The 14,637-nt window shown below is 37.4% G+C and overlaps 1 protein-coding gene across 5 annotated transcripts in view; it reads left to right on the top strand.

The window, feature by feature from the left end:
• The window catches only part of LOC107738710 (IQ motif-containing protein H), a 31,453-nt gene that overhangs the window by 15,403 nt on the left and 1,413 nt on the right, over positions 1-14,637 (top strand). For 3 of the 5 annotated variants that reach the window (XM_016550528.1, XM_016550525.1, XM_016550529.1), the window contains 7 exons: positions 3,965-4,085; positions 4,179-4,465; positions 9,665-9,835; positions 11,769-11,894; positions 11,982-12,043; positions 12,454-12,562; positions 13,768-14,244. In XM_016550528.1, the coding sequence (XP_016406014.1) occupies positions 3,965-4,085; positions 4,179-4,465; positions 9,665-9,835; positions 11,769-11,894; positions 11,982-12,043; positions 12,454-12,562; positions 13,768-13,830 (939 nt within the window). In that variant the 3' untranslated portion in view covers positions 13,831-14,244. Of the gene's footprint in view, positions 1-3,964; positions 4,086-4,178; positions 4,466-9,664; positions 9,836-11,768; positions 11,895-11,981; positions 12,044-12,308; positions 12,373-12,453; positions 12,563-13,767; positions 14,245-14,637 lie in introns of those variants that run through there. The other 2 variants (XM_016550526.1, XM_016550527.1) reach the window with 2 other exon arrangements.

Below are 14,637 nucleotides of genomic sequence, written 5' to 3'. Positions count from 1 at the left end.
TTTCTTTTATTTTGCAAATGCAGCTACACTTCAGTCACAAGCCTGGTTCATTAGAATTTCCGCTTTGCCTGGTTTTTATATTCACATTCTCTACAAAATGCACCCTTGTCTCAATGACAAGCCTGTCATTACTGACCAAGTCCAAACTTTGATGCCATCATCGTGATTTGTCTAGAGAGTGCTTATTACTCAAATTCATGGGAAATTAATAATGAGTCATTTGAATTGTAGCATATTTATGTATTCTAATTCAAATGTGATGTATTCAACACTCAATGAGTTGTGTGCTTTAAAAACACATCGGTTTTATCCGCCTGTAATCGTGTTCATAACCCTCTCCTGCATCATATGCTTACAATTTGGCCCTTGATTTAAATACCGTGTTTTGCCATTACACCGTGAGCTTTGTGTAAGCTAATTACAGGGTTATCATCATGATGTGCAAAATCAGACCTTGCTTTTTTTATTCCAGCCTCTTATTGTAGCCTTCTATCCCGGGGGCAAGAGGAGGCCGCGTGTCCTACCTCCAAGCTATTAGCTCAGTCCCTAATTCACACTGAGGCCGAGAGAGGAATCTGGGGCTGTAATTGTGGTGGCATTGGTGCTGTTAATTACAGAGGTAAGCGGTTGAGGCCCAGCCAAGCTCCATTATGGTGATGGCAGTGAAGGAGCTTTAAATGGGGGGCTCTTCACCAGCTGGGGTCCCAGTGAGAGGAAAGGGAGCTGGGACCTGATGAGCTGGCCTCCACCCTTAGGGCTTCTGGGCCATATGGAAGCCAGTACGGGCCTTTATTCTACCTCTTCAACCTTTTTAATCAATGGCAAGCTCTGCTAACAGAATGGAGAGCACAGAGGTTATTTCAGCGTGTCATTCATTTTCTACAGATCTGTATTCACTCTTTTAGTGGTAATTTTGCCGTTCTGCAGCACCCCTCATTGCTGTTGCGTATTTGCATGTTCATTTTATTTATCTGCTTGATGTAATGTTCATTGCGTTTTATCTTTATTACTCTAAGCTAAAAAATGTAACAACAAATATTATAGAACACATATATCAGTCTAATGTTTTAATTGCAGTGGGTAATAAAGGGTAAATATTGCCTTTTGTTCTTTAAGTACAAAAAATGTGTATGTATGAAGTCTATTTGCAATTAAATTTTTAAAATGTGCATTTGTAGGCCACTATGCTTTGAGAAAAAATATTATAATGATTTTGTAATGATCAGACTGCAATTATCAGTGCTCAGAGGCTTCACTTAAGTTTTACGTTTGGCTTTAGTTATAAGTCATAGAAGTTTAAATGCTGTTTTGCCTCTCTAGGGAGCTGTCTTTCACTGTAATGCATCCTTTCATTTCCCCCTGTCAAGCCCAGGCCTATGTTGAGCTCCCCCTCTATTTACCCTATTTACTATGTGCACATTGTTTAATTATTGATTGTATAAAGAACCTCTTCTAATGCAGGAGGAAGAATACCAGAACCCATGTGGTCCTATAGAGGAACAGCTACAGAGTTAAGTGTGAAAACAGACCTAGAGGCAATGTAAAAAAGACTGTGATTCTTTGCAAGTGTGTTTGGGAGGCCCACACCCCGAGGGGTGTTTCAGCCTGGGGCGAGCCTCACAGCTATTCAGAGAAGATGGGTTAAAGACATGCGGATCTCACTCTATTCAACGGCTGGGTGGACTCGTACACGCTACACTTTACACATTACAAACATGCACGTTCTGCCAGCACACGGGTCATTAGACACAAGGGAGCATTATACTAATAGCATCAACAGATAGACAGATTGTCTCCTACTTATTTTATTCAGTGCATGTGAGATTACGTGTTGTACCACGTTTATTTTATTAGATTTTGAATGTAACGACACTTTCTGTATTCCTCTTTGGTTAATGTTGCATTTGGGAAGTAATCCGCAAATATGTCCATATTATAACCAGGCTTTATTTTCAAACCCATTCAAAATGTCAATTTACCTGATATCACCACTTTATATTTGTGCAGGATTTGTTGGTATGCCTAACATCTGATGTATAAGAAAGGTATATCATAAAGGTATATGGCTTACACACACACACAAATAAATGAAAAAAAAAAATTAAAGACTGTTTCTGTCCATATAATAAAAGCTAATGATCTCCAAAACAACACTGGACCTGACTTTTATTGTATGGACAAACAATAACAACAACACTGAGACATTTTTGTAAATATCTACTTTTGCTTTTACTTTTGAACAAAAAGATGAGGATGGCTGACTATTTGTTTTCAGGTGAACTATACCTTTAAGGAAAGCTCCATATTCATTCAAAATTTCAATATCTATTCAAAACGCCATTTCATATTTGTTTGGCATTTTTGGTATATCTAATATCTGATGTATAGAAACGGTATATCAGAGGGTTTACAAAAAAAAACATACAAAACAGTATATTTACCTGTTATTGTCCATAAAAAAGAAGTGTAATGGGGTATTTTGTTGCATGAAAAAAAAAACACATTTTCCAAAATATTTACTTTTGTGTTCCAAAGGCATGAAGATGGCAGAATATTTGTTTTAGGGTGAACTATCCCTTTAATAAAAGCTTTAAAAAAGCCCTATATCCATTTTAGGAGGTATGCTGTTGACTATGCTCGTGACTGCAATGTCGCTCTTCCTAATGTAGAGATCAAACAGCAATCAAAGCACACAGGAGACGTCTATTTTATTTATCTATTTTCAAATAGCTCATCTTTATGTGGAAGCCAAGCAAGGCCCGAATCCTCTCTCACAGTACAGCTCGCAGTTTAAGTCCAAATAAAGAATGGCAAAAATTATTCCCTCTCGCTTTCCTTCTCTCCCCGCTGTTCGTGTGAAGTGCATTGGCAAATTCTCAGAGCGCGCCTGCTCTTTCGCGGGGAACGAAGGCCGTTTCCTTACACTTTTTGCCGCACCATTGTGTGCTTTATGGCTTGTGTCGGGGGTGAAATCACTGCGCAGCGATTGACCCTGGCTCTTCTGGTACTTGAATATGATGATGACTGTTTCGTGACTTGAATATCAAAAGCATTGTATCTTCCCATTTTGAGACAACTTTCTCAGTGATGGCAGTTTTGTTTGAACATTATAAATGTACTTGAAAAGGATAAAGGCTTCATGGAGATCAAAAATTGATTCATCCTTACATCTTCTAGAGCATAACCTACACTTCTCAAGGTTGTAAAACAGGACCTATTGACTTGTTAAATGCGCTTAAATAAAAAAGGGCCTTTTATTAAATAGTTTCCCACCAAAAAGATTCTTTCCCCTTTTATGTTCTGCTTAGTTAGAAACTGTTTTCTATACATCTCATTGCAGCACAAACTATGCACTTATGTGCAGTCCGTAAGTGCTCTGTCCATTCTTCTCTGCTTTGAGAGGACCTTAAGGTGAAATTCTTTCTCTTACTAACCAACAGGTTTTAAGAGGCACTCACAGGAAGTCAAACATTGCAATTAACAACATAATTAAGTGTCAAAGCCATTATGGTGTTTTCTAGTTACAGAAACAAGGCCTGTATTGATCAGAAACAGACCCTGATTGATCTGCTGATCGATTGGCTTGCATGGGTATTTATCTGCCAGCATGTGTCAGTTGTTATTGGGGACAGGTGCAGTTACTACTGCCTTCAGTTAAAGCTATTAGACTACTGTGATGCCGTTGCAATGGGCTGTCAATCAACACCAACCACCACCCCCATACACAACCACCTTCTGTGCTTTTGTAAGGCATGTCAAATTAAGACACACTTTAGTAGTTACTGCTTCATCAAGGGTATCGACACTATGTAGTGCTATATGTTTTTTTTAAATCAGGCCCAGACACTTTAGAAATTGCTTTATAGCTTAAAAGTCAAGATATTAGTTTTATTTAGGTCGCTCTATGGAGCTTAGAGGATTTTCATTATGCCTGACTTTGCTTTTATCTGTCATTTTGATGCAGGAGTCAGTGATGATCAAGTTCTTAGAGGAGGTTCCTCATCTTCTGGCTTCATATGCACATCCGGCCAACACATCCTGCTATGCCACATGGACCTGTTTCCTAGAACACTTCCTCAGGGAAGGTAGCTTCAACCGATTTTGCAAAGTACCTCTAACCAATTACTTGTCAGATCTTCCTTGATAGTCTTTTTCTTTGTATCCATCTCCTTCCAAAGGTGGAGTGATAGAAGCTTTCCCGCCTTCGGATAGTGTGACATGTCTGACAGTGGATCTTCTGGTGGAGCCAGGGGGAGATGTTAGCATGCTGTCCTGTGGAGATCAACTGCGTGGGCCCAGTGGGTTGGAAGTGGTGGGCTGCACCGTACCTCAGACCTCCATCTGCCCTGACGTCCTGCACTCCATTTGCACTCGTGTGGGTCAGGCCTGTCAGCAGCGCTCCATCATGGGCCACATCTCCCTAGATCTAGTAACTTTCCTGGATCCCAGCAACCTTGAGCAGCAGGTTAGAGAGCCAGTTCACTACTCAGTCTTTAAAACACTTATATAAAACACTTTATTTTTACACTACCATTCAAAAGTTTGGGGTCAGTAAGTTTTAGAGTAAGAATACTTGTAGTCAGTAAGGATGCATTAAATTGATCAGTGCCAGTGAAGCCTATTACATTGTTACAAAAAATGTTATTTCAACTAATGTTCTTCTGAATTTGTATTCTGTGATGAATCTTGAAAAAAGGTTTCGCAGTTTCTACCAAAATTGTAATCAGCACAACTCTTATCAACATTTATAATAATAAGAAATGTTTTTCGAGAACCAAATCATGTTTAAGGATCATGTGATGCTGAAGACTGGAGTAATTGCTGCTGAAAATTCAGATTTGTCACCACAGGAACAAATACAATTTTAAAATATATTAAAAACAATTATTTTAATTTGGAATAATACGGTATTTCACAATGCTGTTTTACTCTGTTTCAGATAAGATAAATGCAATATTTTATATTATAAATGTTAAATGTATTTTATTTTCATATTTTATTTATTTTTAATAATGTTTTGCTTTAAAGATATGGAGCAGCATATAGTAGTCACTTATTAATGTACATTTGAATATGAATATAGATAACATATAAGCTAAACTGATAGGTATGACATTATGCAGTACATTCTAGTACATTTATAGGTATGACATTAGGCAGTATGCTGGGCTAGATAGCGCTTTTAAAGGGGTCATCGAATGCAAAATTCACTTTACACGTACTTTGAACATAAATGTGTGTTGGAAGTGTGTGTCTCCCGACATCTGAGCCACTGAAGACGCAGAGGATTAACGTTACTTTAGTTTTTGAAAGAAATGTGCCGATCCCCGATCTGCCTAAATGCGTCTATATTCGCGCGAATCATTCGTGGAAAGATCCAGCTTCATCAGCAGAAGTGAGTATACCCATTGAGAAATTTTAACCAAAGTATGTTATAGACTTTTCATTAAGACCCTAAAGAATCATATCAACTCGTGGAAAATGAGCATCCGATGACCCCTTTAAAAGCATAATATAATGGTAACATGTATGCATTTGTCACTTTTTTCCTAAGCAACTTATAGTGCAAGGTATACGTTTTTATCAGCTGTGTTTCCTGGGAATCGAACCCACAACCTTTGTATTGCTAGCACCATGCTCTACCATTTGAGCTCCAGGAACAATGGAAGCACTCTGCTATCTATCTTTTATCAAACAAGCTCTCTCAGAAACAAATTGACCCTTAAATGTCAGTGGTGTGTTTTACAGCTCTATGAAAACAGAACCTGCCATGTTAAGAAGCTGTTGAGAGTGAGATGGGATCTGTCTGACACGTGGCACTGTTCTGTCAGAGCCCGTAACACTGTTCTCACCTTAGAATATAGATAGTGTGAGGGTTCAATCTACTGGTTCGGGGCTCTTATTGAGATGTTATAGGACACTCCTATAGGTTCCCCTTAAGAGCTGTACAGATGAGAGAATGACCAGGAGCTAATGTGCCAAAAGGCTATCTAATAAACTGTCAGGTCTTATTGTGTCAATAAACTAATTCCCCTTTTAAGGCCTTGCCCCCTGACCTTACAACACCCCTGCTATGTAGTGGTGTCAGACAGGAGGTCAGGCTGGAGTGTCTTTTCTTCAGACATTGGGGTTCTTGGTCACTGTCAAGACAGATTGAACACTGTAATGCTTTTGATCGCACATTACTGTTGATGTTCTTTTTGGCTTGGTTATTTGTGAGATTTTCTCATTATTTTTTTCAATTTCTGTAAAAACTGCATTAAAGGGTTAGTTCACCCAAAAATACGCAGCCTAATTTTCATTTTTGGGTGAACTAACCCTTTAAGACACTACAATGAGTACATTTTAAAGATTATGTTGTGCAGTTATCTAAAGAGTTTTATTTCTAATCTTTTTGACAGCATAAGATAATGTAGTAACAGTTAATTTAGACCTCATGAAGCTCATTTTAAGGTTACCTAAATAAACATTTTTTACAGTGCAGAGCCACCCCTAACAGTAGGAGGTTAACTTGCATTCCTTGCATCTCTGCCAAAGGATATGACAACTGAAAAATCTCTGCAGGGGAAAAAGGAGGGGATGCATTAAAATAAATTTGAGTCTAATGTAGAAAAAATGGCATGGATTTGACCTCACTGACCTCGCTGTGTTAGACATTGATTTAGTCATTTTTCAAAACTTGTGTTTCTAAATTTAGGTCTGTTTATTAAGTCATGGAATGTGAATATCCCCTGTGGAAATGTTGTACATAGTGCAAATGATAAGTGAGCAAAGAAGTGATTATATAACTAGGCAACATGATGCATAATTAATTAGAGTACTGTGATTTTTATCAATGATCCCTGCTGGCAGGCCTAAGATGGAAATGTGTCTTGTCACATTGTTCTTTTAGCGATTCCCACTGCCACTAGAGGGTGGCAGAACACACTCGCATTGTATACACTACATCTGTCACTATTGCATACAGAAGACCTCCTCTCAGTTGTTCTTAATGTTTCAGGGCCCTTTGCGGGGATGGACTGACCTTTTGGTGTAAGCTAAAGCTTTTGTTTGTGTTGTAATCATGTGTGTATGTTCTTGAAATGTATGAGATGTTACGGCTCTGAAAAATAGCTTATGACATTTACTTAACACAGGGAAAGTCTTAAGCCCCCATTGAGTTAGCGGTTGATTCTTACAGCTCCATATGCACATTATGCTATTTATCATTCTGAAATGGTGAAATGCTATAGAGCAGATATATTTTCAAATGAATGTCGCATGCTGCTGTTTTAATCATTGACTCAGTTGGCATGCTGTGATTTAAAATAGATGATTGACTTTGGAAGTCAGAGAACGGCAGCTTTTTTTTAAAGATAAATTACGCATTGAGGTGGAATGTACTCTTCCACAGAAACAGAAAAATTCACACTTGAATCTCATATAGTCTCCTAATAGAATAGATTTTACTCCTGCAAATGAAAGTAATTCATACATTATTCTGATTGAATAGCACAAGGATTCTCTATATTGTGGATTCACAGAGACACGGGATGAATTTTATTCAGCGTGTCTTACGGAGAATAAACTGCACACACAATTAAAAGCGACAAAAGGAATTCAGACGGATAAATCCAAACATTACTGTCCCATCTCTCCTGGCACAGAGGCAGACAGATCTGCCAGACTAGTGCTAACCTGTCTCTATTTAAACATCGATTTACATTCAGACCTGTTGCTAAAAGCAGTCTGTATTTTTTGTATGTGTGGGGGAGAGGTGGGTCGCATGTGTTTGCCCTTGCAGGCTTGCTTCACATTGTGTGCGAAGGGAGGCTCAGCTGCAAGATTGCAGTTTTTAATGAAAGTGAAGGGGCTATAAAAGACAGGTACAATCTGGGCGTATATATCAAGCGCCTTTGTTAAGGTTGACAATGAAGCAGGCTTGACTGATTCTACAGACTGGCTAAATTGTCCCACCTATCCCACAAGCACAGGTATTAACTATGAACGGGAGGCACTGCTGGGTGAATTCAGCTCTCTATATTGAGGTCTTCCTGTAAGGCTGGAGTCCTGTTTTCAAAGGCCATTGCTTTACTTTATCCCTTTACAAGAGCTTATTTCTAAAAGGAATTTCTTTTTTGGTTGCTTAGCTTTTAAAAGAGCTTTAAAACCATTTTTTGGAAAGTCAAATTTTGAATGAACAGAATAGTTCACCCAACAATGGAAATTTGCTGAAAATGTACTTGCCTTCAGGCCATCCAAGATGTAGATGAGTTTGTTTCACTTACTCATCAATGGATCATTCGCAGGTAATGGGTGCCATCAGAATGAGAGACCAAACAACTGATAAAAACAAAACGATAATCCACAAGTGATCCACATAATTCCAGTCCACCAATTAACATAGTGTAGAGTGAAAGCTGTGTGTTTATAATAAAACAATCGAGACCATTTTTAACTTTAAACTGTAGCTTCCAGCTAAAATATGAGTCCTCAATCCATAATATTGCGTCCTTCAGTAAAAAAGTTGTTTTGTCTGAATCAGGAGAGAAATATGCATAGATCAAGCATCGTTTACTTACGAAAACAGTTCTAAACAAATATGTGGATGTGAGAGGACAACGGGGGATGGACCTTTTCACTGGAACTGGAGGAAGCATTATTATGGATTATGGACACCTTACTGATGGATTGAAGCTTTTTTCTTCACAAGATGTAAATTAATGGACTGGAGTCGTGTGGATTATTAAGACATTTGAACTCTCATTCTGATTCTCTCATTCCGCCACCCATTCACTGCTAAATTTATTCAAATCTTTTCCGATGAAGAAACAAACACATCTACATTTAGGATGGTCTGAGGGTGAGTACGTTTTTAGCAAATTTTCATTTTTGGGTGAACTATTCCTTAAACTAAGTAATGTTGGAAAAATTCATCTGGAGGACAGAACATCATCTTTTATATTAGTTACAACAGAGGAATATGTTTTCTGGATAAAAGGACAGAATAAAACAAGCAAATTGCATAAACAATCCTTTATTCTCTTTCGTTTTAATAGTTTTTATATACTGAAATTAATTAGTGTTTGCAGCTGAAATTAAGCCAGTGTAAATAAATGATTCGGTTCACTGTATTTCAGCATGTGAACGTTGAGCACGAGACTGTGATCATAAAGTGATTTCAGCAGCCGGGCCACCATTTGCATTTGCTGGCAGCAGCGTTTAGGTTGACAAATAGGGACGACAGGAGAGTCAGCCAACTGCCACTTAGTTATTAACAACTCCTTCACTGGTGATTTATTTGCCACTTTTTGAAGAGAGGGCATAGCTATTAGATTATTATCAGGGAAAATTAGCCCTGTTTAAGCATAAGGCCACGACTGGGCCTGACCCCTTAATATCCTTATAATGATGCCATTAACCATACAGATGTGAAGAGAGTCTCCAGTTGGGCTTTAGACACAGTATGCTACTCTCTCTCTCTCTCTCTCTTTCTCTCATACACACACACAATGTCAGTTGAGCTCCGTTTTTTTCTGCAAATACAGTTTTGAAATGCCCATCTGTCTGTTTGTTTTAAAATTTCTGCCATTGTCTACTTGTTGGCTAAAAATGAGTGAATAGTTATTTTGATTTATGTCTTGTATCTGCTGACTTATGTCTGTGTGCACTGGTTTGTATTTAGGTATGGGCTATTGATCTTGACCTGGGCTACAGTAACCAGTTGGCCATGACACAGCTGATGCTCATGATGACGAGGGGGAGGCTGGACTGCCGCACCAGTAAATTGGAGGTTCCTCCTCCAGTTACAGACGTAAAGTCTTCTGTACGCAATGCTAGAGTAAAGACCAAAGCTGTAAGAATCTGTAAATTCAATAAAAATATCCACTCTCTCTTTCAGCATTAAGATGACATGGTTGTTATATACTGGATTTGAAATATGGCATTAAAACATATTCAAGACTTTATTTTAGAATAGTTCAGTAACAGCCTTAAAGAGATAGTTCAATCAAAAATGTAAATTCTGTCATTGACTCACCCACATGACATTCTAAACCTACCTAGGTTTGGGATAGGTAAGATTTAAAAAATATTTTTGAAAGACAATTTGTATGTTCACCAAGGCTGCATTTATTTGCTCTAAAATACAGTAAAACAATAATATTTTGAAATATTACAATTTAAAATTACTGTTTTTTATTATTATAGTGGATCAGTGTCACATGGTCCTTCAAAAAATCCTTCTAATATGCTGATTATCAGTGTTATTAACAGTTGTGCTGCTTAAAATTTTTGTGGAAACTGACATTTTTTTCTGGATTCTTTCATGAATAGAAATTTCAAAAAGAACTGCATTTATTTGAAATAGAATTTTATTGTAACAATATAAAAGTCTTTACTGACAGTTGTAATCAATTTAATGCATTCTTGCTTAATACAAGTATTAATAAAGCCAATGCAATAAAGTGGATGGGGACCATGGGATGTCAAAAAGTACCATGAAATCATTATAAAAGTAGTCTATGCAACTTGTCTTATATTCTAAGTGTTCTTAAGCTTGAAAATCTTTACCATTCGTGGTCAACATTCCGTTTTAATGCATGGAAAAGAGCAGCATGGACATCTTGCTATACTTATCTTCTTTGTGTTCCTCAGTAGAATAAAGTCATACAGGTCCTGAGGGTGAGTAAATGATGACAGAAATTTAAATTTCAGGTGAAAAACGTCACTTTAAAGGTTACGCTCTAAACTGTTTGGGATTCTTTTAGCTCTTTAAAGCACAAGAATGCCATTATCCCGAAGGTGTTCCCTGAGACCAGACCAGAGAGCAATAAAAGTCCTCTGCTGAATATTATCCTGATAAATCACGGCATCCATAAAGATTGATCTAGCTAAGCTTTGTTGTTTTATTTTGGTTAAATACAACTAAACGCTGTAATTACGCTTCCGACCTGATTGGTGTTTAGAAGAAGTTGAATTCATTATCATTTTGATAGATGAGCCTAAATAAACAGCCCATAAATAATGCATACCATATTCATTATGCATGTGAATGCATGCCTGAGCACCTCATCAACCTGATGCCAGCCCCTAAACAATAGACTTCCTTTATTAGCGGCAAACCGGAGTTTACGCTTGTTAATCTGCGACTTGTATTATTTTATCAAACATTCATTTAGTTTGTATGTGCTTATTTCGCCCGGCTCCCGCCTGCCTGTCTTAATGGCTCCGGCTTTGGCCATCATTCAGGCCCAGAATATTACAAACACAATTAAAACCCTGCAGGAAAAGCTTTTTATTGTTGTTTGAGGATAGTGTGTCTGACAGCTGAAAACAGAGTTCCATAGCAGAGAATTACTCATGCCCCGCACACCGTGCAAGGGCTTTACCCTCCGCTTCATATCTGTCACTGAGAATATGCCTCATGCCCGCTACGAGTCCTGCGAGTCCTGCCACTCTTAACTAATCCGCTCCTGTGGCGTTCTTTTAGACACATCTTTTATCTGCCGTGTCTGTGAGCGTAGTTGGGTTTTAGAGGAAACCTTTCTGTTTTCTGTATAACCTAATAACGCAGGACTCTTTCTCCCCAGTGCCCTATATGACTATGAGACTAATGCCTAATGTTTCTCCGTTTGGGCTTTTGAAACCCTTCTATTTGTTTCTAGCGTGGCTGTTATTGCTGTCCCCGAGAGGTCAATTTATCATTTAGATGTACTGGTCAAATTTTTAGCAACAGAATCACATGCAGTTTGTTGATTAACTCTCTGTTGTATTTGCTCTCTCCTCAGCAAACCGCAGTAACCAATCGCTTTGCAGTGATGTGCACCCGACTTCTTCACACCAATCTTTCTTTGGTGTATTATAGCACATTTTTTCTGATGTGCAAAGCGCAGGGCATAGGTTATGATGTCAAGGTAAAACCTTTGCTTGTTTTCCAATAATACAACTGGAGTTCTTTGATTGCAGAGCAAGTGTTTCAATATATTTTATATGTGTTTCAGGCAAGGCAAGGCACTGTGTTCGCCCTCCATGACAGCAGAGATCGAAGAAGCCTTGGCATGCTGTGAGTTCCCACAAGAAGCAGGCAGACACATTACCCTTATCTTTCTCTGGCTCTGTTTTCCCTTCCTCTGTCCCCTTTACCATTAGAGATATATCTAGACCTTGAGCACACTCCCAAGTGCAGATTAAACATTATGTAGTGAATACCTCAACCCGAAATGTGGCTGCGCACAAAATACTGCCAAGTCGAATTAAAGGCATTCATCACATAAATCCTATACCTATCCCATTGAAGCCCTGCTTTCCTTCCTCATTTCTCCCTGAAGAATAGCACACTCTTTAAGGCTGAGAGTTCTCATTAAGCTCCTTACAGCCCCACAGCCAAACAAGGTGATTGTTTTTTTGTTTTTCTCTGATGATGGTTCTGGGGGATCATTAGTAAGCTCGTTTGTTTCTGCGTGTCGTTAACAGAACAATCTCGGAGGATCTCCAGGGAGCTCTGCTGACCTTTGCTCGCAACCTGTCAATCATTCATCAGGAAATATCAGCTCCAAACATGCAAGGAACAAACAATTTTAAGGTATGCGGATGTCGTTTTTTCTTAACCTACTCCTAAAAGACCTGCTAATGGTATGTTCTTCACTTCACATTATAGAAAACAATACTATTCAGATGTTTCACGTTCAGATCATGTATCTACAAATTACACTCTTAGAAAAAAGGTACAAAGCTGTCACTGGGGTGATACCATAAGGTACAAAAGAACCTTATTTACCCCTAAATGCTACATATTAGTACTTTAAAAAGTACATATTAATACTTAATATTAATACATATTGATACCCCATGACAGTTTGGTACCTTTTTTTCTAAGAGTGTTGGACATTAATCACAATGATTCTTGATGGTTTCACCATATAACATCATGGTTTTAGTTCCTTTCGAACACTCAGTGTCACTTTACAAAGACAAAGAATGAATTATGACCATCAAATAATTAACAAAAATATATCCACAATGCAGCAGTAAGAATCAGTCACTTAGTAGGAGTTGCATCAAGTTCACTCCACCACTTGCTCCAAAAGGCTCTGCAAAAATTTAGTGTAATGCTAGTAATAATAAACTTCATCCTTCATAGTGTTCAAGTTTGTTTAATTTAATAATCTCATATTTTTCAAGTCAAATTTAAATTTGGGACAACAATTGGCAGCATATTACCTTTGACAAATGATGAATAGACTGGGCCATACAGGTTCAGCGAAAAAAATAGTTAACTTCCAGTTTGCAGCTAACTGTTTGTTGCAATCTTTTCTAAATATGCTATTCTAAATACATTATTGTTAGTATTATAACTAAAGTTTATTATTACCAACATTATACCAAAGTTTTGCTGAAACGTTTTGGGGCGAAGAGTAGTGAATTTGAGCTTTTGGTCAAATTCAGGTGAGAACTCATCATACTTGAGCACATGTTTTGAGAAAACATCAATTGTGTGTCATAATAACATTTTATACAATACACAAGGTATTAATTTCAAAAAGTCAATGCTTTATCTCTATCTATACTATCTGCAGCTGAAGTCATTCAAATGTAGAACTCTGTAGACAATGTTGGATACTGTGAGTGAACTGTAGATTCATTGACACTTCCTGAATAGCTGCATTCAACACAATGTTACTTAATTTTATAGAAAAAAACATTCACTGTCCAGAGGCTAGAGGTTAGGATCTGTACAGTAGTCAGACATATACTGACTGAATATCTGCTATTGTTTGCTTTTATAAGGACCTTATCAAGGACATTGAGGAAGTCCTGGGCATGACCATACAAAACCAAACCACATCTTAAGAAGAAGAGATTACTGCAGCCGAAAGCAAACAGTTATCATCTCATAAACCTCACAGATCAACCCTAAATTAATCAACATGCTTATAGAGTATCATACAATAGCATTTACACATTCAGTTATAATTGCTGTTACCAAACAATTCTATAGATCTTAGTTATAGCTGTAAAGTGGCTAACATACAGTAACATTAAAAGGAGATACACGCATGTATAAATTTGCTTGAGTGGATTTCTCAATGACATTTTTAGATCACATTGTTATAGTGATCTAAAATATTGGACATTTATATCTAGAAAGATTAACAATGTGAACAAGATAATTACATTTAAGTTACATGTGCCATTCATGACATTTAGCTCTTAATAGCTAGAGATACAAGAGAGGAATGTTGCTTAATCAGTAAACTATATAATGCGTACATAAAATGTAATCGCTCAAAAATAATACATTTTGATAGTTTTTAACAGTAGCAACATCCAGATAATAATCGGATATGTTGTAAGTTATTTCAAGAAAACCTTCAATAAATTGTAAAGTTTTTGTGGATTCAGGAGTTTTTTTTTTTATGAAATCAAAAAACCTCTTAAATATTAAAAGACTAATATCTGAAATTTAGTTATTGAATCTAACTGTAACCAGTTATATTTGGCTGTGACCAGCTGATGAATAAAAAAATAAACAAACTTAAGTTGAGTTGGTATGTAATTGGCTCCAGATATGGGTTTAATTTATATAGACTGACCAACATATAAAATAATCACAATTATTAAACATTTAGCCTAATATATCCAATATTTTGGATATTA

Source organism: Sinocyclocheilus rhinocerous, unplaced genomic scaffold (assembly GCF_001515625.1).
Source record: "Sinocyclocheilus rhinocerous isolate Xijiao unplaced genomic scaffold, SAMN03320098_v1.1 scaffold1938, whole genome shotgun sequence".
Taxonomy (NCBI): domain Eukaryota; kingdom Metazoa; phylum Chordata; class Actinopteri; order Cypriniformes; family Cyprinidae; genus Sinocyclocheilus; species Sinocyclocheilus rhinocerous.
This window is presented reverse-complemented; position numbering and strand designations above follow the sequence as displayed.